The 25,116-nt window shown below is 41.5% G+C and overlaps 1 protein-coding gene across 1 annotated transcript in view; it reads left to right on the top strand.

Moving 5' to 3' along the window:
• The window catches only part of LOC124132960, a 129,607-nt gene that overhangs the window by 79,534 nt on the left and 24,957 nt on the right, over positions 1-25,116 (top strand). The window contains exons 40-49 of the mRNA XM_046497144.2: positions 780-797; positions 4,440-4,573; positions 7,264-7,460; positions 10,727-10,857; positions 13,824-13,937; positions 14,556-14,696; positions 16,104-16,269; positions 17,825-18,061; positions 19,163-19,449; positions 20,710-20,841. Of these exons, the coding sequence (XP_046353100.2) occupies positions 780-797; positions 4,440-4,573; positions 7,264-7,460; positions 10,727-10,857; positions 13,824-13,937; positions 14,556-14,696; positions 16,104-16,269; positions 17,825-18,061; positions 19,163-19,449; positions 20,710-20,841 (1,557 nt within the window). The remainder of the gene's footprint in view (positions 1-779; positions 798-4,439; positions 4,574-7,263; positions 7,461-10,726; positions 10,858-13,823; positions 13,938-14,555; positions 14,697-16,103; positions 16,270-17,824; positions 18,062-19,162; positions 19,450-20,709; positions 20,842-25,116) is intronic.

The raw sequence follows: 25,116 nt of genomic DNA, 5'->3' as shown, positions 1-25,116 counted from the left end.
GAAGGCATAAGTCTGATAATTCAGTGTATCACACATTGTATAATGCTTTGGATCTGCTTGTCCATACCTTATAGAACTATATCAACTGTGTAGGAGTCTAGCTGCCATTGCTTCCAAATCCGACAAATACTAATTGAGATTAATTGTAGCGTAATTGCATGCCGACTAGAACAGGAACATGTTGTGGCTCTGATTCCCCTCTTTCCCTTACTCGAACACTGTTGTCAGTAGTGTACCATATTAACTAAAAAAACGGCATTTGTTCTTAACAAATGTCCAGTTCGTGTGCAGGGTGGAGTCAAGGTTTCTCTGTCACCGCTTCAAGAGTCAAGAGTTTTTGTCAGAAAGAATTTGAACATATTTCTGTTCACAACACATTTTTGGACTGTGGTGTAGCCTTATGGTGAAAGTGTTCACTTGTCAGGTTCCCAGTTTCGAATCCCCGCAAGGGTACAATGTGTGAAGCTCATTTCTGGTGCCCCTGCCGTAATATTGCTGGAATACTGCTAAAAGCGGGGTAAAAGCATACTCACTCAAAATACGTTTTTGTACGGATATTGTTTTGGGGGTAAAACCTGAGGTTGGGTTATTTTTTGTAGAAGTTTCTGGATAAATTTTGTTCTTTCACCCCTCCAACCCCCTCCCGAATATTAAATGGCCTGTTCCTTATCTGTTTGATCTGCGGGAACAATTACTGGAACCACAACATGTTTTTGCCCTGAGTAACTATGTAGCCGTTAGTTATATTATGTAACAATGTCTTGCTTACGTGTGTATAGATGCTAATTCTACCTACGGTAAGTAGAACATTCTCCCTTCTAGCCATCTGTGCTTGCTTTAGTTCACCTCCATCCATGTTCATGTATTGATATACATTCGTAACCCTTTGTGAATATATATCTTGGGGTAGTCTTGTCTCCATCTTCTTCAGATCGGTACTGTGGATGGCATTAGGGCTGGGATGAGTCCAAATTTACTACCTGGGTACCCAACCTCCTATTACCCGACCCTACTGCAGGTCTCAAGAATTGGGTACAAAATGTCAGATTGGGAATAGTTTGACCTTAGCCCTGGCAAAATGTATTTAGATACACGTATAACATGATCTGATCATGCGTTCACTGAAGTTGACTGAAGCTTTATCTTTATTCAAACATATGAAAGTCAGAAGTTCATAGTCAGAAAGAAATACGTATATTGTAGTGTTACCATGGAGTTCTCGATAATGTTTGTCAGTTAAACAATATATCACAAGACTAACCACGGGTCCGGGTAGTCCTTCTCAGAACCCACCCGACCTGAGCTACCCAGAGCTCCAGAAAACATTTTGAACAATTGAGTTTTTACTCTAGGGTTTCTATTTTAATTGGGTTGTTACATTTTTCATTAGGTAACCAATATTTTTTCACTCATCTATTCATCATTCTGTTGGGTTTTTCCTTGTAAAATATTAGTGAACATTTTAAGATTTAAAAAAATGAAATAATGTTTTAGATGTATATAACTGTTCTAAATATATAGTCTTGACTCCGAAAGTAAATTAGCTCATTATTGTCTTTCGGAAGTTAGCTCCTTTGTACGCATGCTGAAAAAGCTTCATTGGGTATTTACGGGTGCTGTTATTATACATTTAAGTTTTGTATTCAATACATGCATTTCAGTATGCAAGTTAATTGAATGTAATTGGGTTTTGAATATTTTGGGGGGTTATTTTATGCAAATACGCAGCTTATCTGTAGCTCTGGTTAGCCATCCCAGCCCTACATGGAATGCATAGTTTTTGTGATCAAGGTACATGTACTTTTACATGACAAAACAGTCAGGTCGTTTCTTGTTTTTACGGATTTTCTTGGCAATTAATATGAGAAGCAGGTTTATTGTGTGTCACAGCAATGGGATGTTACTCATGATATCGATCACTGGTTTGCCATCGTGTAGCTGGAGTTGAACAACAAACAAATATATGTGAAATATATTTATGTACCTGCCATTTCTGCCCAACCAAATCCTGGTATGTCTGAATAGTCGGTTGTATTTCTAGAGTTTTCCCAGGGCTTTTATATGTATAGTCAGTGAACTAACTCCCTTGCCTCAGGAAGATGGTACTGCTCTGGAGGCTTCACTCACTTTTACTGAGGATTTTCCAGCCTTGGCACTAATTGGCTTATTAATATATTCACTTGATGTGGTCTATAGAAGGTTTTATACAGCTTAAGTATCGTATTAGGGTAAAAGATCTGATTTGGTTGAGATTGTATGTCATTTAAGATCGTAGTTCTAACTCATGGGAAAGGTTCCCTGTTTGTCCTAATGCTACAAGGGATATTTCAGTGCTTAGATCCTGCCGTTCTAACAATGATAGTGCTTGCTACTAACAATATTTGGATTGTTTTGAATCATTAATGAAGACTTTTTTAGTGATGGACTTTTTAGACAGATAATTACTGCCTGAGAAGTGAAACGGGTGATATTTGTATGTTACCAAACCGTTACACAGTGTTCCCGTTTACAGGTAATCACCAGTTTTTTACCAGTAAAATTAGGCTTGGACCGGTAATTCATGTGACTGCCATTCCCTGTGGACCGGCAAATAAAGTACCTTATATAAATATTTTCTGTTGAACAAAACATCAGAGATGTTCATAATAGTATGTTTTTCGAACAAAGTCAGCTTGTCAGGGCTTTCCCTTGTCTATTTTCAGTCAAGGAAATAAAATTTCACTTTGCTTCAAGGTTAAATGTATATTTGTGGCGACTTAGTCTCGAAATATTCAAAACAAAAGAGAAAATTGTGACTAAACTTTGTGTTAATGACATGTAGATCTAATTAGGTTACTTCAGAGATAAATTGAACATATTACTGAAATTAAAACCTGGTAATTTTCATGCGTTTTTGTTAAAGTTGGGACTGACAAAAATTAGGGGGATGGTAATTTTGAGAGTTGCTAGTCCCCCAGGCCGGGCAGTTTCTAAAGCCAGCGGGATCACTGTCGTTACAGCATGTGTGGATGAAACCTTATAATTATATAATTTCATTTGTTTTTTTTAATTTCTAAAACAACCAAACAACAAATTTTATTGCTCGCAAGATGAGAGGATAGCATTGTGTTCATAAAGACTAGATATTTTATGGATGACTTATTTATTCATTAGGATGTGATGTTTTGGTATAGATCCTTAATAAAAAAAAGAGGCCTGTGAAGATCTGGGGTAGAATAGGTCTTCAGCAACCCAAGCTTGCTGTAAGAGGCGACTTTGCTTGTCGTAAGAGGCGACTAACGGGATCGGGTTGTCAGGCTTGCTGACTTGGTATGGTTGATGCATGTCATAGATCCCAATTGCGTGGATCGATGCTTGTGTTGTCAATCCTTGGATTGTCTGGTCCAGACTTTATTATTTACAGACCGCCGTCATATAGCTGGAATATTGCTGAGTGCAACGTTAAACAACAAACAAACAAACAAAACAAATATTAAATAAAAAAGTTGTCATTCAAAAAATATCTTGTCTTTACTATTTACCAACTTTGAAAATTACCAATCAAACAGTTTTTTAGCATTGTGTTGTCTGTATTGGTCACGGCTTGTTTCCAGTCCCATCTATAGGTTTCATGTAATCACAACCACATAACAACAGATTTCCTCAAAACTGCATGAATTACGTCATTGAGGCTCTGTTTTGCAGATTAAAATTGAATTATTTGTGATGGTCTAGTGGTTTCATGCATTATATTGCTGCAAAGTTTCCAAGAACCCAACTCATTCACTGACTAGATTAAGAGCATTCACATCGATGTATTTCACTGATTAGCTAAAAGTGACACTTAAAGATATTTATTATTTGATTTTAAAAATGCATGGAATCGCATGCTGAAGATTGTATATACATATCTATAACTATTGTTATTCCTGTTATATATTGGAGTCAGCATTGGTAAACTGTATTCTTTTGAAATAAACATGAATGAATGAGACTTTTGTAATTAAGAAATAAATATATGTTTGAATTCATTCATGCAATTAAAGTATCAATAATTTAATCATTGAAAAAGCATGAAAAGAAAACAGTCACTTTATAAATTGTAAGTGATAAGAAAATATTAGCAGGTATTGTTATTTGAATTTTAATTCATTTGTGCAATTAAAGTAACAGAAAGTTATTCCTGTTAAATGTAAATAATGAAATGTAAGAGAGGCATTGTCATCTTGTGTAAATTCATTCTTGTTACATAATCAGTAGAGTGGACAAGGTCTTATATCATATATTTGACCACATATCACAATAGTTATAAATGATGATATTTATGATAATGTCAGAAATCTTGTGAATGTGTTTATTAATTGATGTGCACCTCGCTCGTACAGGTATAATTCGGTTCAGTTACTTTAGAGGAAGCCAAATGTTTATCAGGTATAACAACAATGTGTTTTCATCAACAGGCAAAAACTGTGAAGATCTACACAATGACTGCACCCCGTTCCCTTGTGACATTGTGGGGACCATTCGTTGCAATGATTTGTTCAAGGACTACCAGTGTACATGCAGACAAGGATACTACGGCAAGAACTGCTCCGTGAGTCTCCTCAGAATTGTGGGGCTAGGGTGTCCCAGATGTCTAAGCTGCTTCATCCCAATCTAATTAAAATCAGATCTTAGTTTTTGCTATCGCTAAACAAAGATCTGAGGACATCCCATTACAGTTCACGTCAGAACGACCTTTCGCAAATTTTGACCGACCAATGAAATGACTGACAAGAAATCGACATTAGCCAATCAGAAGGCAGCTTTCTCGAGCTTTACAACACTAGTTTCAAACTGACGACTACGCTTCGAAACATATTTTGACGTATTCTCGATTAAAAAAATTAAAACTGATAAGAAGAACACTCTGGAATGGCTTACAGATGGCCTAGATTGTATGGGTTTTATCATAAAACCCATAACTGTCGTTTGGCATACCCTCTGTTAAATACTTCGTGGTTGCATGGTTAGAAAACACATTCCGACTGTCACTTTCATGATCTGGTAAGCGACGCTCTGACTGGTTGGAAGAAAGGTCGCTCTGACGTGACTCCTAATGGGATGTCCTCAGGTCTTTGTTTAGTGATAGCGAGAACAAAGATCTGATTTTAATGAGATTGAGCTTCATCCCTAACTCATGTAAACCTATCTGAAATGACTGCATCATAGGTCGCTGACTTGGTTGATGCATCATCGTATCCCAGTTGTGTAGATCAATGCTCATGATGTCAATCACTGGATTGTCTGGTGTAGACCCGATTATTTACAGACCACCATCATAAAGCTGAAATATTGCTGAATGCAGTTAAACAACAAACGAACAAAAAATCCACTAGTCTGAATATATTAGAATTTGGTTAGGTCAAGCAAGCCCAGCTGCTAGTCCATATTATTATTCTTAAAATCTATGGAAAATGAAGCTACGTTTGTGTCCACATATTACTTACAGTATTATTCTATTCCAGGAATCTCTAATTGTAAGTCATCCTTAGTTTAGATTCACATCGTGTTTTCACTGTCTTCAGTCTGAAGATGTCAGCATGTAGTCATTGCATGTTAGCTTCTTCCCAAGTGAAGGTCATGGTCACTTGGTCTTGTTAGCACAAGTTCACCAGCAAGTTTGTTGGCCTCATCAGATCATCAGATCATCAGGTCATCAGGTCATCTGGTCATCTGGTCATCAGGTCATCAGGTCATCATATTGTTGTACACAGGGTTGTATCACAGAAGTGTGGGATACTTGTGAAAAGTCTTTGTAGTCACAGAGACGAGGATAAGTTGTATGCATGATTATGCATGTGCATGTGCATGAAATTATGTATTAGTGAACATTAATGTCCAAGTATGAACTCTGTTTGTATACCATTTTTACACTTGTCTTTTAAGGTGTTTTTCAAATCCTTTTTTCAAATTTTATTTATATTTTGGAAAACTAACACAAAACACCAAATAAATGACTGTAACATCCTTCTGAATTAAATATACAAATTAGAATTTTTTTTACAGATACTGGTATATTTATTTCTTGTTTATTATTTAGTACATGTAGAAACTTCACACTCATAGATCAAGTATTATTTTATTGTAACAACTGATTTGCCATTTTAGACTATAGTTGGATAAAAGAAATAATTTGAATAAATACTGCCTGTCACATTTTCTTGTCACTTTGATGAAGATAAAATGGTTTTATTTCAAAATATTACTCTTTAATTGCAAGAAGAGGTAATAAAGTAAGTTTTCCGCACACATAAAATTGACACACCATGACACTACTTTTCAAAATAGTGAAATTTTTTCACTCTCTTAAATGTTTAAAAGTTGGATGATCAGCTGAATGACTCTAGGTGCGTACACAGTTCTCCATGCCTGTCATAGTCTACCATGCTTGGAACTGACCTCCAGCAGCCTATGCTTGTTGTATGAGGCAACTTACTGATGGGTTGGTCAAGCTCTGACTTGACTGATGGTGTCATCGTACTCTAGGACTTGGCACATTGGTCAAAATATGAATCACTAGTTTGTCTGGTCTTGGCTCCATTAATATCAGACCACCGAACAAACTCACTTTGAGGCATAAGTAGGAAAGAATCAAGTTGGTAGATCCTATTTAATTATTTATTTATTTATTTCACAAATGTGTATGGAGGAAGACATTGCCACCTGACTACCAGTGTGAGACAGGTGGATAGTTGTAGGATTTTTTAGTTTTCCTACAAGATATTGTAATGTTAAGCCCCCTCCCCCTATGTTATCAAATATATATTTTTTTAAATATTTCGTTAAATTACTGATTTATCTACAGAGAAGCACAACAATTAGATAGTGCTATTATATACAGGTAATACCAGTATGATGATAAAAGCTGTAAAAGTCAGGAACTGAAAACAGACAAACTAAGCTGGTCTAAAGTGGTTACTGGGGAAGTTAAACTTCACATATGGTGTTAGTGGGGAAGTCAAACTTCACATATGGGGTTTGTGGGCAAGTCAAACTTCACATATGGTGTTTGTGGGCAAGTCAAACCTTACATATGGTGTTTGTGGGCAAGTCAAACCTTACATATGGTGTTTGTGGGCAAGTCAAACCTTACATATGGTGTTTGTGGGCAAGTCAAACCTTACATATGGTGTTTGTGGGCAAGTCAAACCGTACATATGGTGTTTGTGGGCAAGTCAAACCTTACATATGGTGTTTGTGGGCAAGTCAAACCTTACATATGGTGTTTGCTGCTGTTAACAGAAGGGGGATACCGACTGTGAGAGTTTCCCATGTCGCCACGGCGCCACCTGCATCGACATCGGCACCAACGCCTACGTCTGCAGCTGTCCCAACGGCTTCACTGGCAAGGACTGCGAGACAAGGATCGAGTTTTGCACCGGCACCCCTTGCATCAACGGGGGCACCTGCATCAACTCGGATACTTCATTTGTTTGCAAGTAAGTCATACAATTATATGACTATATATGAGGTCAATATCTCCCTCCCTCCCTTGTTGCTATACTTGAATAAGTAAATTGCGAGTTATTCTGTGGCAAATAATTGTCTCCTAAAACCGGTATTAAATATGCCACGACCATTAGTGGTGTGTTGTTTCCTGATTTGCTCGTAATTCATTGCGCAGGGCTCATGTTATATTATAGCACAGATTTCATATTAATATCTCTACAGTGTTTTTGTGTTAATGATTAAAGAGGCACTCTGTGAAGCTGTTGACATACAGTCAAACCTCCTTGTGTCGAACTTGGATGTGTCGAATTCCTGTTTGTCTCTGACACATTTGGGAGTCCCAATTATCCAAATTAAGCATATAGGTTTCCTGATGTCTAGAACCCAGATAACTCGGTCCTTTTTCCAGGTCGCCAGGAGTTCAACACAATGACGTTCGACTGTATGATTGGGGAAGGCTATCAGTAATGGGACCACCTGGTCAATCACCGTTTAGGAGATATCATTAATTGAATGATTATTTTATGGGTGTAATACGAGTGAAAAAACAATTGACAAGGCACTGCATCGTCAGGTCTAAAGCTATTCAGTTAATTTCTATCCCCCGCCACAAAGTGGAAGGGGGATATAGGAATGGGTGCTGTCTGTCAGTCCGTCCGTCATATTTCGTTATAGAGCAGAACTGAAAAATCATGAGAGATATCTCAACAAAACTTGGCACATAGATAGGTCTAGTGGTGAACTGGTGCCTCTTGATAGTTTGGGATTTTTGAAAAAATTATTTTTCGAGTTTCCATAGCAACAACTTTGACTTAGACTAAAAATGGCAGTAGTGCTTGTTTCCGGAGGGCTAATGCCTTGCACACAAGCGGACATGTCATATTGGCGGGGGATATGAGTATTTTGTGCTTGTTTTAGTTATGTTGGAGGGTTGACACTGTAGTTTATGAATCCATTTTAACTCAATACTGACCAGGTGGCCTTATTACCAGTTAGCCTTACCTATCATATTTATATTCATATGTTTTTGTGTCTATGGAGGTATAAACATGAAACAAACTGTTTGCTACATGTATTCCTAATTCCTGTCCTTGTATGTTCCTGTGTTGACCTAATGCTTGTCCTTGTATGTTCCTGTGTTGACCTAATGCCTGTCCTTGTATGTTCCTGTGTTGACCTAATGCCTGTCCTTGTATGTTCCTGTGTTGACCTAATGCCTGTCCTTGTATGTTCCTGTGTTGACCTAATGCCTGTCCTTGTATGTTCCTGTGTTCACCGAATGCTTGTCCTTGTATGTTCCTGTGTTGACCTAATGCCTGTCCTTGTATGTTCCTGTGTTGACCTAATGCCTGTCCTTGTATGTTCCTGTGATGACCTAATGCTTGTCCTTGTATGTTCCTGTGTTGACCTAATGCCTGTCCTTGTATGTTCCTGTGTTCACCTAATGCTTGTCCTTGTATGTTCCTGTGTTGACCTAATGCATGTCCTTGTATGTTCCTGTGATGACCTAATGCTTGTCCTTGTATGTTCCTGTGTTGACCTAATGCCTGTCCTTGTATGTTCCTGTGTTCACCTAATGCTTGTCCTTGTATGTTCCTGTGTTCACCTAATGCTTGTCCTTGTATGTTCCTGTGTTGACCTAATGCATGTCCTTGTATGTTCCTGTGTTGACCTAATGCCTGTCCTTGTATGTTCCTGTGTTCACCTAATGCCTGTCCTTGTATGTTCCTGTGTTCACCTAATGCCTGTCCTTGTATGTTCCTGTGTTCACCTAATGCCTGTCCTTGTATGTTCCTGTGTTCACCTAATGCCTGTCCTTGTATGTTCCTGTGTTCACCTAATTCCTGTCCTTGTATGTTCCTGTGTTCACCGAATGCCTGTCCTTGTATGTTCCTGTGTTCACCGAATGCCTGTCCTTGTATGTTCCTGTGTTCACCTAATTCCTGTCCTTGTATGTTCCTGTGTTCACCGAATGCATGTCCTTGTATGTTCCTGTGTTGACCTAATGCCTGTCCTTGTATGTTCCTGTGTTGACCTAATGCCTGTCCTTGTATGTTCCTGTGTTCACCTAATGCATGTCCTTGTATGTTCCTGTGTTCACCTAATTCCTGTCCTTGTATGTTCCTGTGTTGACCTAATGCCTGTCCTTGTATGTTCCTGTGTTGACCTAATGCCTGTCCTTGTATGTTCCTGTGTTGACCTAATGCCTGTCCTTGTATGTTCCTGTGTTCACCTAATGCCTGTCCTTGTATGTTCCTGTGTTGACCTAATGCCTGTCCTTGTATGTTCCTGTGTTCACCTAATGCCTGTCCTTGTATGTTCCTGTGTTCACCTAATGCATGTTCTTGTATGTTCCTGTGTTGACCTAATGCATGTTCTTGTATGTTCCTGTGTTGACCTAATGCCTGTCCTTGTATGTTCCTGTGTTGACCTAATGCATGTCCTTGTATGTTCCTGTGTTGACCTAATGCCTGTCCTTGTATGTTCCTGTGTTGACCTAATGCCTGTTCTTGTATGTTCCTGTGTTCACCTAATGCATGTTCTTGTATGTTCCTGTGTTCACCTAATGCCTGTCCTTGTATGTTCCTGTGTTGACCTAATGCCTGTCCTTGTATGTTCCTGTGTTGACCTAATGCTTGTCCTTGTATGTTCCTGTGTTCACCTAATGCCTGTCCTTGTATGTTCCTGTGTTGACCTAATGCCTGTCCTTGTATGTTCCTGTGTTGACCTAATGCCTGTCCTTGTATGTTCCTGTGTTCACCTAATGCCTGTCCTTGTATGTTCCTGTGTTGACCTAATGCCTGTCCTTGTATGTTCCTGTGTTGACCTAATGCCTGTCCTTGTATGTTCCTGTGTTGACCTAATGCCTGTCCTTGTATGTTCCTGTGTTCACCTAATGCCTGTCCTTGTATGTTCCTGTGTTGACCTAATGCCTGTCCTTGTATGTTCCTGTGTTCACCTAATGCCTGTCCTTGTATGTTCCTGTGTTGACCTAATGCCTGTCCTTGTATGTTCCTGTGTTCACCGAATGCATGTTCTTGTATGTGCCTGTGTTGACCTAATGCCTGTCCTTGTATGTTCCTGTGTTGACCTAATGCCTGTCCTTGTATGTTCCTGTGTTGACCGAATGCATGTTCTTGTATGTTCCTGTGTTGACCTAATGCCTGTCCTTGTATGTTCCTGTGTTGACCTAATGCCTGTCCTTGTATGTTCCTGTGTTCACCGAATGCATGTTCTTGTATGTTCCTGTGTTCAGATGCCCGCCTGGCTTCCTGGGGTTGACCTGCAGTGGTGTGTACGATGTCTGCACTATATCCAGGCCATGTCTTGGCTCAGGGAGCACCTGTCTTAACAACGGCTACAAGGCCGTCTGTGAATGTGCTGCAGGTAGGCGTGACTTACAATGACTACTGCCAGTTAGGTGTCACTATGTAGCTTTTTAAGAAATAGCCATCAGCCAGTCTGTCCATCCGTACACATACTGAAGTGGTGCCTTTATTATTTAGAAATTTTATTTTTTTTACGTTTCCATGGCAACAAGTTTGACTTAAGTTCTATAAGGGTGGTGTTCATTTCCGGAGCGTAACTCAAAAACTGTTAAATACTTTCTTACAAAACTTTGCATGTCTACCAGGCACATACTGAACTGATGTCTTTTGCTATTTAGGAATTTTAGAAATTTTTGGTTTTTACGTTTCCATGGCAACAATTTGGACTTAGGTTCTATAGGGTAGAGTTCGTTTCCGGAGCATAACTCAAAACCCATTCAATACTTTCTAACAAAACTTGCATATCTCTCAGACTCATGCTGAACTGGTGCCTTTTGCTATTTAGGAAATTTAGGAATTTTTATTTTTTACATTTCCATGGCAACAAGTTGGACTTAGGTTCTATAAGGGTGGAGTTCGTTTCCGGAGCATAACTCAAAACCCATTCAATACTTTCTAACAAAACTTGCATATCTCTCAGACTCATGCTGAACTGGTGCCTTTTGCTATTTAGGAAATTTAGGAATTTTTATTTTTTACATTTCCATGGCAACAAGTTGGACTTAGGTTCTATAAGGGTGGTGTTCGTTTCCAGAGCGTAACTCAAAAACCGTTAAATACTTTCTTACAAAACTTTGCATGTCTATCAGGCACATACTGAGCTTGTGCCTTTTGCTATTTAGGAATTTTATAAATTTTTATTTTTTACGTTTTCATGGCAACAAGTTTGATTTAAATTTTAATGTAGGGTGGCTTCACTTATGGAGTGTAACAAATAAACTGTTAAGTATTTGCTTGCCAAACATTGCATGTCTTCATATAAAGCACATACTGAACTGGTGCCATTTGATATTAAGGAGTTTTAGAAATGTTTATTTTAGAATTTCCTTTGCAGCTATTTTGACATGGGCTAAGAGAAATGTTGGGTCAGTTTTCTGGTTTGGGACCATAACTTGTAAAAATGGGCGGGGGATATGGATGAATTCATTGACTATATGCTTGTTTAGTTATTGTTTCTAATTTGTCATTTGTTTGCATAAAAAAACCCACAGAAACACACTTATTTTACTTTCCATTTCATATGGATGCGACCATGGTTGATCTTTTGTTGGTAAACAATGTATGCTTCTTCAAGAACATTCAACTCTTGACTCATTACATACAGAATTGCACATTTACTTGTGGTTACTTTACAGACAGCTGCTGGGGGGAAAGGTCATCTTTCTGATGACTCTTGTCCAAATTGTGTACACGTCTTTTATGTGTCTTTTTATTTCTGACTGAATGCAGGCATCAGATGATATATAGTGCAGGGAATAATGCGCAAATGTGCAACATCCTGCTTATTGCACCTGTGGCATGTATCACTGATATGAGATTATATAAGACAGCCACACGATAAATTGCAAAGAACAAAGAAGAAGGAAGCATGGTTTATTTCACGATAAAACATTGTCATGATGTCATTTCTTGAGATTCGAATATGCGCTTGCAAATTAATGACGTCATATATTGAAGGACATTATTTTTGAGAGGGTAGTGTCTAGTAAGTTGTTCCCCATAGATGTAGCTGGGCTACGCAGATAACGCAGTGGCCGAACAATTGCATTCCAAAGTGGGAGAGACCCATGGTCGTTGTTTATGGTACAATAAAACGCTGCAGGGAGATTAAACCACTCAGGACTTCACCCCTCATGTTTTTCCCTCCCCGCAGTGTTTTGTTGTATGATGAATTACTTCCACTTGTAGTTTATTTCTTAAATACATCACCAGGGGAGCACATGAACACATGACAATTAGAAGTTACAGTAAACTATGGTTATAACGAACTAGAGGATCACTGATTTTAGTTTATTATAACCACAGTTTGCTATAAACATATATATATACACACAGCATATTCAGAGCAAATGGCCAGGACAAAAAAACCAGTTTATTATATCCGTCAGTTTGTTATAAGCGTGTTTATTATAAACATAATTTACTGAATGTGTAACAGCACAGAGGTAGAAGTTCCATGAAGATTCCAGGGTAGAATAGGTCTTCAGCAACTCATGCTTGCCATAACAGGCGACTATGCTTGCCATAACAGGCGACTATGCTTGCCGTAACAGGCGACTATGCTTGTCATAAAAGGCGACTAACGGGATCGGGTGGTCAGGCTCGCTGACTTGGTTGATGCATGTCATCGATGCAAATTGCGTGGATCGATGCTCATGATATCAATCACTGGATTGTCAGGTCCAGACTCAGTTATTTACATACCGACCTCATAAAGCTGGAATACTGCTGAGTGCGGCATTTAACCAAAAAAAACAACAACCAACCAACAGAAGTGGAATCATTTTTCAAAGTCGACTCATTGGTTGACAACACCCAATGGACTTGATCCAAAAAGTAAATATATACAATATATGAATTCTTAATGACTCAAAAATGATATCTGGAGCCCTGGCCTGATCTTACCATTTAAACTTTAGGAGATATAAGAACTCAGCTCGAAAACTCTTGTGTCCAGTATCACTGCAACTTGCACTGGTCCAGAAAATGCTCATAGACACTGTCCAGCAGGAGCCTGCTAATTTATATCCTGCTAAAAAACTATATGTTTTACGCAATAAGTACATCTTATTCATTTCCTGGCCCAGCCATCTAACACAAGGGATATTGCTGTAAGAGTAGTCTCCCTTAGTCATGCAAGAATCCAGTGATCATGGGTCCGAATCCCTCGTCATACTTCTTGGATTGACAACACCCTACTTCTGGTTGTGGGTACATGCATCACTGTGGCCTTTCTTTGCACATTAAACTGACACTGCGTCCAAGGTGACAGCAAATGATCATCTCAGCCTCGTGTATTTTCAGGTAAAAAAGGCGACAACTGTGAACAGAGGACAGCTGAATGCAGCGCGACCACGTGCGAGAACGGAGGGACGTGTAACGACAACCTCGGGACCATCAAGTGCACTTGTCCTGCAGGTAGGGAGTCCACCTTCTTCTTGATGATTCTGAAGCATAATAGGCCCCCAGTACATCATGCTTATCGGCCCATGAAGATTGGGGTTGAGAATAGGTCTTCAGCAACCCCTGCCTGCCGTAAAAGGCGACTATGCTTGTCATAACAGGCGACTAACAGGAACAGGCAGTCTGACCTGCTGACTTGGTTGATGCATGTTATCATATCCCAATTGTGTTGATCGATGCTCATGATGTCAGTCACTGGATAGTTTGGTCGAGACTTGATTATGTACAGACAGTGTCATATAGCTGGAATATTGCTGAGTGCAGCATTAAACTACAAACAAACAAAAACAAACAAACAGACATCATGCTTGTCTCCCCTGTGGTGATTCTGGAATTGGTTGATCAGGATCAGTGTGACTTGTTTGAACATTGCTTATAATATAAATCACTTGATTGTCTGGTCCAGAAATACAGAACAACTTCATTTTCATGGAATGTTGATGAGTGGCGCATTAAACTGCAAACAGAACAATCTTCTGATAAGCTGAGAATGTGGCAGATATTGCTCTGACATGCTGTGTGCAATAAGAGTGAAACTGTTTTGATGGTTCAGCTGGTAATTGTGTCATCCAGGTACTAGCGGTGACCGGTGTGAGACCAACGCTGACGACTGTGCCAGCGGCCCGTGCCCCACAGGATCTTTGTGCATCGACGGCATCAACTCGTACACCTGTCAGTGTCAGCCAGACAAGATCGGGGAAACCTGCCAGAAAGGTATAGCATGACATTAGCGCGGTAAATCTCATAATCCACACACCCTGTCGACTGTTTACTTATGCAAATCTATGCACGATATTTCATCGCTTGATCGAATGCAGGACTCGTTGTGGTATGTCACGGCTACTCATAAGTATAAACGTTAACTTTTAATGATAGTGTCTGGAATGTGTTTGAAGTGGAATTACCCCTACCTCCATTTGAAATTGGGTTAGAAAAGAATCCATTTGTTTGGACGATGTCCCTTGACCCAACCTAGGTCTAATGTATACTGAGTATGCATAATCCAAAACAGGAAGTGATGTAAACCACGTAATCCACACTTATCACACCACAAAATAGTGATAACACGATAATAGAGAGTTGCCCGCCCTTGAGTCGCTTATGACAGGAACTTTGTAAAGAAAATCAGCATCGATCAATTGTAATTGATGTGTCATAAAAGTTGAACAAGGAACAAGAAACATTTTGCGTACGACATATTTAAAAGGATTATAAGTGTTCGCCATTAACGAAGTTCCATTATAAATTATCTACCATGATAATATAGCGTACCATGCTAATACTCCTAGCTTCACATTCACAGTGTTGTTACATGTTGAAATGGTTGGCACTGGATGGCAGACTTAGCCGGCATTTTATCAGACCCAGCTTTTTTCCACATTAAAAGAAATTTAAACAATTTTGGTCGTTAATAATTACTGGTATGTTTCATTAGACTTTGCACAAATCCTTTTATGTAATTTCAATTAAATTGTCGTCTCAGTTTTGCTGAACAAAAACATAATTCTGAGGTTGCATGGCTTAGTTAATAAACTTGCTATCTAACATTCAGTCCTCCTCAGTATCTGTGATGCTGTGGCACATCTGCCTTTGACAATGTCATTACAGAATACACCTTTCTTACACTGGATAATAATAATAGTAAATTGTCGCCGCAGTGGTTGTGAACCTGTGGAATTCCAGGAATACTGTCCCCAGCAACCTATGACTGTCTTAAGAGATGACTAAATGGATCGGGTGGTCAGACTTGGTGACTTTGTTCATTATCCCAATTTACATATCTTTGGCTCCATATCATTCAGCATCACTGCAGCTTCTGTGTTGCTGCCCCTTATTCTAAAATAATAATAATAATCATCATCATCATCATCATCATCAAGGGTAGATATATGGCTGAAATAATGCCGATGCTACATCAAATGTTTACTCACTCACTCCCTCACTCACTCACTCACTCACTCTCACTCACTCACTCACTCACTCACTCACTCACTCACTCACTCACTCACTCATAATCAAGGATGTGACAATACATTGCATTATATGTAACATATTTAACCTAAACAACCTTGGTCTCTGAGAACTCCAATGGTATCCAAGATGCAATGTCCACTGTTTCAGCTGTGTCAGCAGATTTTGATGTGGCGTTCCCCGGGCCGAGCACCTACCTTGTGGATGCCCTGTCGACACCCCAGAAGCTTGGGTCTCAGTCCCTCTCCCTGTCTGTCTGGCTCCGGTACACTGCCCAGACCCCCCAGGGGATCATTGCTACACTCTATGGCCTCAGGTAAAAATCTCTTATTGACATGTGGGGGCACAGGTGGCCCAGTTGCTAAGGCACCACTATTTGCTGTGCAGAAACCTATGACTGATGGTTCGAATCCCGGTTCGCCCCGATTATGTTTCTAGGTTTGTCAGCACCATACCCATGCTCGTGGGTTTCACCGAAGTGGTCAACATCTGAGACCTGCATCACTTCGGGCTTTCCTCCCACATTAAGCTGACATGCCGCGATATAACTGGAATACTGTTAAAAGCGGCGTAAAACCCAACTAACTCACTCACTCACTTATTGACATGTGTTGATATATGTCGTATTTACTTTGAATGTTTCTGTCAGGTGTGCCATGATTTCTCTGTATTAATAATGATGCATCATCAGGACATTACTATATAGGGAACAAGCTTTTCATGATTTTAGGTGGGAGATTGTTACACCCCTGACCAAAAAGGGCTGGGGTATATAGTTATTCCAAGGAAGTCTGTCTGTCTATCCTTCCATCCATCCGTCCCACCTGCAGAGAACATTTTTTTGTGACCTATAACTTAAAAGCTATTCCATAAATTCTTTTCCTACTTGATAGGGCTGGACGAGTCCAAATTTACTACCCGGGTACCCGACCCCCTATTACCCGACCCTACCCGGGTACCCACTGCAGGTCTCAAGAGTAGGGAACAAAATGTCTGATTGGTAATTGTTTTACTGCAGCCCTGGCTAAAACTATTTAGATCATGCGATCAATGAAATTGACTGAAGATTTATCTTTACTCAAACATATACAAGTCAAACAGAAAGTGTGCATCGTCAGAAAGAAATGCGAATATTAGGGACTTGTAGTGTAATCACAGAGCTATAGTGAGTTTTTGTCATTAAACAATATATCACGTGACTAACCACAGGTCCGGGTAGTCCTGTGGGTACCCGGGTCCTACTCAGGTCCCACCTGACCCGAGTACCTGAGTTACCCATCCCAGCCCTACTACTTGAACACTTTTTATACGTATAGGTGCAGTGCGAAGTTCGATTTAAATTTTTATATTTTTGAAAAAATACAGCTCTTTTTCATTTTTTTACTTAGAATTTTTGTACAAAAGCATTTGTGCGACCTGTAACTAGAAAACTACTTTTCAAATTGTGGGTACTGTTTTTCTACCAATAGGAGAGGTGCAGTGCAAAGTTTGATTTCTATAAGCAGATTTTCTGAATATGATTTTTTTCATGTATTGAATTTAGAAATATGTTGGAGTCGAAGTCGGGGGTATTAGTGAGCCCTGCTCACTGTCTTGTTATGGTTTGAGACGAGTACTGTTTCTGTCAGCACTTCACAACAGGAGAGGAGGAACCAGTCAACTGTATTTACCCACAACACATTGTGTTACCAAATGCGCAGCATTCCCAGCAAATGGTATTTTTGTTTTTCCATATCCTTAGGACATTAGCTTTTTCCAGCATTTTTAAGGAATATTATTTCATAGAAAAATGCAGGCTCCCAGAATATATGGCGACCGTCCCTATTAATAGACAGTCGGAACAATTGCTACAATTGGTGTTAATGTTCCAGCTCCAGCACTATAGACAGCACCGCCCAGGAGCTGCTGAGACTGGAGAAGGACCGAGTGATGGTGAAGAATCCAGGCAACGCACAGCAGGCTCAGATTTCCTTCACCTCCCTGGACGACGGCCGCTGGCACCATATCATCCTGGTGTGGGACTCCGCCAGCCGGGAGTTTTCGGTGTATATAGATGGGACTTTCATCAATGTGCAGCAGTACAACTGGAACACCAACATCCCATCTTAGTAAGGAGCAGCTTTGGTTACTCAGTGTCATTATTGAGGGCTCAGATTATCAGATTTTTAACTTCCAAGTTTTCAATTCGGTTGCATCTGGAATGAACCATTTTATACCCACAATGACTGAATGACGCCCAGATCTATTGATGCTTGTTGGCATATGTTCATGTTTGACGTTCTACACACCCAGATCTATTGATGCTTGTTGGCATATGTTCATGTTTGACAGCCTACATACCAATATAACCCTTCAGAAATGACTAGGGGCAGTGGGGTAGCCTAGTGGTTAAAGCATTGGCTTGTCACGTCGAAGGCCCGGGTTCTATTCCCCACTTTAGCACAATGTGTGCAGCCCATTTTCTGGTGTCCCTGCTGTGATATTGATGGAATATTGCTAAAAGTAGCATAAAACCATACCCTAATTCAGACATACTAATTCATGACCTGTACAATTGAACGTCATTGCCCCACTTGTCGCCGCGTTCTCAGTGGGAAAACAGTGGGTTACAAAACTTAACATGATATGTGAGGTTGCAGGCTTGATTCCTGTCATTCATAACGAAAATGTTTCATGTCTTGTCTTCCATTTTAGAACATTGGACATTTGAAACACTAAGTTCAAAGTCCATCTGCTACTCAAATCATCAGGTCTTACTTGCAAAAAGTAAAACCTCGTACCAGGGATGAGGTCTTACCTTGAAAAAGTAAAACCTCCCAAGAAGTTATTACGAGACAGAAAGATATCTACAATACAGTAGGCAAAAGTAGCAGTAGGTTTATAATGATGGTACCTTCCTGGAACTGTTGTCATGTATGTTTGTTTCCATGGACAGGGTCATGTCAAGATGTCATGTATCATCACGTTCATGTGTCTGCTCTGAGATAACCCATGACAGCTGGACCCTTGAGAAAATTTATTGGGGCCATCTGACTTAAAGTTAGTGCCTACCTCTGAATGTGGGGGACTTTTGAAACTCTTCTATGGAGGTCTAGATATATTCATGTGAAGACATAAAACTTTTTGTGGATAAAAATGTTTTTATTTATTTTTATTCTAATTGCTAATCAAAGACTGGTATCAAATATTCTTCCACCATCTTGTTCCAGCATTTGGCTAGTTCTGGACGGAACCTATGACTCCTCCAAGGGAACAGTGGACCAATCACGCGGGATGGTGGGCAGGATTAGCCGTCTGTCTCTGGTGCCACGGAAACTGACAACTGCTGAGAGAGAAAACCTTTACAGTAACAAAGACTTCACTCCCTCGGACTCCATCTTGGGCTTCACCTCGGACATGATGGACGGCATCAATGGACTTGTGGACTACAACAGTGAGCTGACCTCCGGGGTGTGCGTGGCTGCTGCTTCTCAGGGCTGCAGAACACTGGATGCAGGTCAGTAGTGTACACATGTAGTGCAGCACAGTCTCTGACTATCAAGTCTTTGTAGTTCTCACTACCACTAAACAAAGATCTTAACACATCACATCAGAACAACTTTTCAACTGACCAGTCAGAGCCCCGCTTACCAGATCAGGAAAGTGACAGTCGGAATGTGTTTTCTAATCATGCAATCTCGAAAAAGTTAACAGGGAGTATTTTGAATAAAATTTAACGGCTATGTGACTGAAGTCATACAGTCTAGGCCATCTGTTAGCCATTCCAGAATGTTCTTTTGATCAGTTTTTAAACTTTTAATCAAGAATTTGTCAAAATATGTTTTCAAAGCTTGGTCGCCAGTTTGAAACTGGTGCTATAAAGCACAAAGAAGCTACGAGCCGTACTTTCTGTTTGGTTAAAGTCAATTTCTTGTCAGTTATTCTATTGGTTGGTCAAAGTTCACAAAAGGTCGGTCATCCGTGACCTGTATTGGGATGTCCTCGCGGTAGCGAGAACTAAGATCTGATTTTAATGAGATTGAGTGCATCACTTCATTCCAGGGGCCTAGTCCTGGTTTCACAAAGTGACTGTAGCACTATAACCATCACAACTAATGTACTTTAACCTATTCATGCAAACAATGTAGTGCTATCACTACCGCCCATGGAATCATGGACAACTGTAGCTCCCAAACTTTAGAACCGACTTCAGTTCGTCATAGCGCTAAGATCGCTTTGTGACATGGGGGCCCAGTTCCATCAAGCAATCTTTGTTCTAAGACAGTCCCAAAACTTTAGTACAGACTTATAGAGAATAGTAGCTGTATCCTTGCTTTGTGGAACAGGGTTTGGTTTATTTAATCTAAATCTTTTCAAAAAGAAATTCTTCCCTCATACAAAAGTCATTCTGCTGTTGAGTTAAAACTGCAGCTGGCCTCTTGAATCACTGATAGTGATGTAGACATGGAATTTACCTATAACATTTCATCTGTATGAGAGAGTCTATATTTCTCGCGGAAGACCCAATAAAAAAATAATGTTTATTTGTGTTTTATTTATTTATTGGACTCGCTGCATTTCAGCAGGGGGCAGGCCTGTGAAACGAAAAAAAAAAATGTGTGGCCTAAATGAAAAAGACACAGATTGAACAAAATCTTGCAGAATATTTCTTATGAGAACCTACATGGAATTGAAACGATCATTTATGTTACATGTAGCACCATAGTGGGTTGTTATTTGCCCAATAACATGAACAATTTGTGACCATATTTTCCAGTGACGTCCAGCCCTCAACTCACCTCCTGTCCTGATGACCAGCTGCGGATACCTCCACGAGAGTCCATCCCAGAATGGCCGGTTCCCGTGTTCAGTGGTGCCACCACAGTTCGTGCCAACTATGTGTCTGGGGGTAGGTGCAGTTACAACAATACAAAATAACACAGTAGAAAACTGACAGCAGAATGTTTGACAATAATCTAAGCATTTTATAAAGTACTTGAACTAAAGAAGTATCTGGGGCCATTGAGGTTTGCTCTGTAGTATTCTAATCTGGAGCTTGTATCTAATATCAACATGAGGGTTATGGAAAAAAACCCTTGACCTCCATGCTTAACTTGAAACACTGTTAAATGATAGCGATGGTCCATGAGTGAGTAAGTGAAGGAGTTGGGTTTAACACTGCTTTTAACAGTATTCCAGTTATATCACCGTGTCAGCTTAATGTGGGAGGAAAGCCCAAAGTGATGCAGGTCTGAGACGTTTACCACTTCGGTGAAACCCACGAGCATGGGTGTAGTGCTGACAAACCTAGAAACATCAGGGTTAACTGGGATTCAAACCCACAATCATAGGTTCCTGGCATGCCCAAGGGACGCAACTCTGCACAGCTAATCAAGGCGCCTTAGACATCTGGGCCACCCGTGCCCCCTGGTTCCATGAAGTATTATTTTCCCAGTTACAGAATATTTACATTGTAGCTGCTTAGGCTCTAGAGGGCACGGGTGGGCCAGTTGCCTATGGATTCTAAGAATAAAACTTCGCTGTGCAGTGTTTCATAAGCGTGCCAGAAACCTGTGATGATGGTTTTGAATCCTAGATTGGCCCTGGTGGTGTAACTGAAACAGGCCTCAAAGTTTAATTTTCCCCTTGCAGCCTAGCAATTGTTTTCAGGGAGCCAATGTGAAATTCAAGAAGCCAGGTGAAGAGTCAACCTTCAAGATAGCTACCAACTGTATGACTGACCTATCACCTGTCTGCCTGACCTATCACCTGTCTGACTGACCTATCACCTGTCTGACTGACCTCTGTGAACAAGCCAGAATCTGTCTGACTGACCTACCAACTGTATGACTGACCTCTGTGAACAAGCCAGAATCTGTCTGACTGACCTACCAACTGTATGACTGACCTCTGTGAACAAGCCAGAATCTGTCTGACTGACCTACCAACTGTATGACTGACCTCTGTGAACAAGCCAGAATCTGTCTGACTGACCTACTAACTGTATGACTGACCTCTGTGAACAAGCCAGAATCTGTCTGACTGACCTACCAACTGTATGACTGACCTCTGTGAACAAGCCAGAATCTGTCTGCCTGACCTATCACCTGTCTGACTGACCTCTGTGAACAAGCCAGCATCTGTCTGACTGACCTACCACCTGTCTGACTGACCTCTGTGAACAAGCCAGAATCTGTCTGCCTGACCTATCACCTGTCTGACTGACCTCTGTGAACAAGCCAGCATCTGTCTGACTGACCTATCACCTGTCTGACTGACCTCTGTGAACAAGCCAGAATCTGTCTGCCTGACCTATCACCTGTCTGACTGACCTCTGTGAACAAGCCAGAATCTGTCTCACTGACCTACCAACTGTATGACTGACCTCTGTGAACAAGCCAGCATCTGTCTGACTGACCTACCAACTGTATGACTGACCTCTGTGAACAAGCCAGAATCTGTCTGACTGACCTACCAACTGTATGACTGACCTCTGTGAACAAGCCAGAATCTGTCTGCCTGACCTATCACCTGTCTGACTGACCTCTGTGAACAAGCCAGAATCTGTCTGCCTGACCTATCACCTGTCTGACTGACCTCTGTGAACAAGCCAGAATCTGTCTGCCTGACCTATCACCTGTCTGACTGACCTCTGTGAACAAGCCAGAATCTGTCTGCCTGACCTATCACCTGTCTGCCTGACCTATCACCTGTCTGCCTGACCTATCACCTGTCTGCCTGACCTATCACCTGTCTGACTGACCTATCACCTGTCTGACAGACCTCTGTGAACAAGCCAGCACCTGTCTGACTGACCTATCACCTGTCTGACAGACCTCTGTGAACAAGCCAGCATCTGTCTGACTGACCTATCACCTGTCTGACAGACCTCTGTGAACAAGCCAGCATCTGTCTGACTGACCTATCACCTGTCTGACAGACCTCTGTGAACAAGCCAGAATCTGTCTGACTGACCTATCACCTGTCTGACAGACCTCTGTGAACAAGCCAGCATCTGTCTGACTGACCTATCACCTGTCTGACAGACCTCTGTGAACAAGCCAGCATCTGTCTGACTGACCTATCACCTGTCTGACAGACCTCTGTGAACAAGCCAGCATCTGTCTGACTGACCTATCACCTGTCTGACAGACCTCTGTGAACAAGCCAGCATCTGTCTGACTGACCTATCACCTGTCTGACAGACCTCTGTGAACAAGCCAGCATCTGTCTGACTGACCTACCACCTGTCTGACTGACCTCTGTGAACAAGCCAGAATCTGTCCGACTGACCTACCACCTGTCTGACTGACCTCTGTGAACAAGCCAGAATCTGTCTGACTAACCTACCACCTGTCTGACTGACCTCTGTGAACAAGCCAGCATCTGTCTGACTGACCTACCACCTGTCTGACTGACCTCTGTGAACAAGCCAGAATCTGTCTGCCTGACCTATCACCTGTCTGACTGACCTCTGTGAACAAGCCAGAATCTGTCTGCCTGACCTATCACCTGTCTGACTGACCTCTGTGAACAAGCCAGAATCTGTCTGCCTGACCTATCACCTGTCTGCCTGACCTATCACCTGTCTGCCTGACCTATCACCTGTCTGCCTGACCTATCACCTGTCTGACAGACCTCTGTGAAGAAGCCAGCATCTGTCTGACTGACCTACCACCTGTCTGACTGACCTCTGTGAACAAGCCAGAATCTGTCTGCCTGACCTATCACCTGTCTGACTGACCTCTGTGAACAAGCCAGAATCTGTCTGCCTGACCTATCACCTGTCTGACTGACCTCTGTGAACAAGCCAGAATCTGTCTGCCTGACCTATCACCTGTCTGCCTGACCTATCACCTGTCTGCCTGACCTATCACCTGTCTGACTGACCTATCACCTGTCTGACAGACCTCTGTGAACAAGCCAGCATCTGTCTGACTGACCTATCAACTGTCTGACAGAACTCTGTGACCAAGCCAGCACCTGTCTGACTGACCTAACACCTGTCTGACAGACCTCTGTGAACAAGCCAGCATCTGTCTGACTGACCTATCACCTGTCTGACAGACCTCTGTGAACAAGCCAGAATCTGTCTGACTGACCTATCACCTGTCTGACAGACCTCTGTGAACAAGCCAGAATCTGTCTGACTGACCTACCAACTGTATGACTGACCTCTGTGAACAAGCCAGAATCTGTCTGACTGACCTATCACCTGTCTGACAGACCTCTGTGAACAAGCCAGCATCTGTCTGACTGACCTATCACCTGTCTGACAAACCTCTGTGAACAAGCCAGCATCTGTCTGACTGACCTATCACCTGTCTGACAAACCTCTGTGAACAAGCCAGCATCTGTCTGACTGACCTATCACCTGTCTGACTGACCTATCACCTGCCTGACAGACCTCTGTGAACAAGCCAGAATCTGTCTGACTGACCTATCACCTGTCTGACAGACCTCTGTGAACAAGCCAGAATCTGTCTGACTGACCTACCAACTGTATGACTGACCTCTGTGAACAAGCCAGAATCTGTCTGACTGACCTATCACCTGTCTGACAGACCTCTGTGAACAAGCCAGCATCTGTCTGACTGACCTATCACCTGTCTGACTGACCTCTGTGAACAAGCCAGCATCTGTCTGACTGACCTATCACCTGTCTGACAGACCTCTGTGAACAAGCCAGCATCTGTCTGACTGACCTATCACCTGTCTGACAGACCTCTGTGAACAAGCCAGCATCTGTCTGACTGACCTATCACCTGTCTGACAGACCTCTGTGAACAAGCCAGCATCTGTCTGACTGACCTATCACCTGTCTGACAGACCTCTGTGAACAAGCCAGCATCTGTCTGACTGACCTACCACCTGTCTGACTGACCTCTGTGAACAAGCCAGAATCTGTCCGACTGACCTACCACCTGTCTGACTGACCTCTGTGAACAAGCCAGAATCTGTCTGACTGACCTACCACCTGTCTGACTGACCTCTGTGAACAAGCCAGCATCTGTCTGACTGACCTACCACCTGTCTGACTGACCTCTGTGAACAAGCCAGCATCTGTCCGACTGACCTACCACCTGTCTGACTGACCTCTGTGAACAAGCCAGAATCTGTCCGACTGACCTACCACCTGTCTGACTGACCTCTGTGAACAAGCCAGAATCTGTCTGACTAACCT

The sequence above is a fragment of the Haliotis rufescens genome, unplaced genomic scaffold (genome assembly GCF_023055435.1).
Source record: "Haliotis rufescens isolate VD_foot unplaced genomic scaffold, xgHalRufe1.0.p SCAF_18, whole genome shotgun sequence".
Taxonomy (NCBI): domain Eukaryota; kingdom Metazoa; phylum Mollusca; class Gastropoda; order Lepetellida; family Haliotidae; genus Haliotis; species Haliotis rufescens.
The sequence above is the reverse complement of the archived record's forward strand: the minus strand, read 5'-3'. Positions and strand labels throughout refer to the sequence as shown.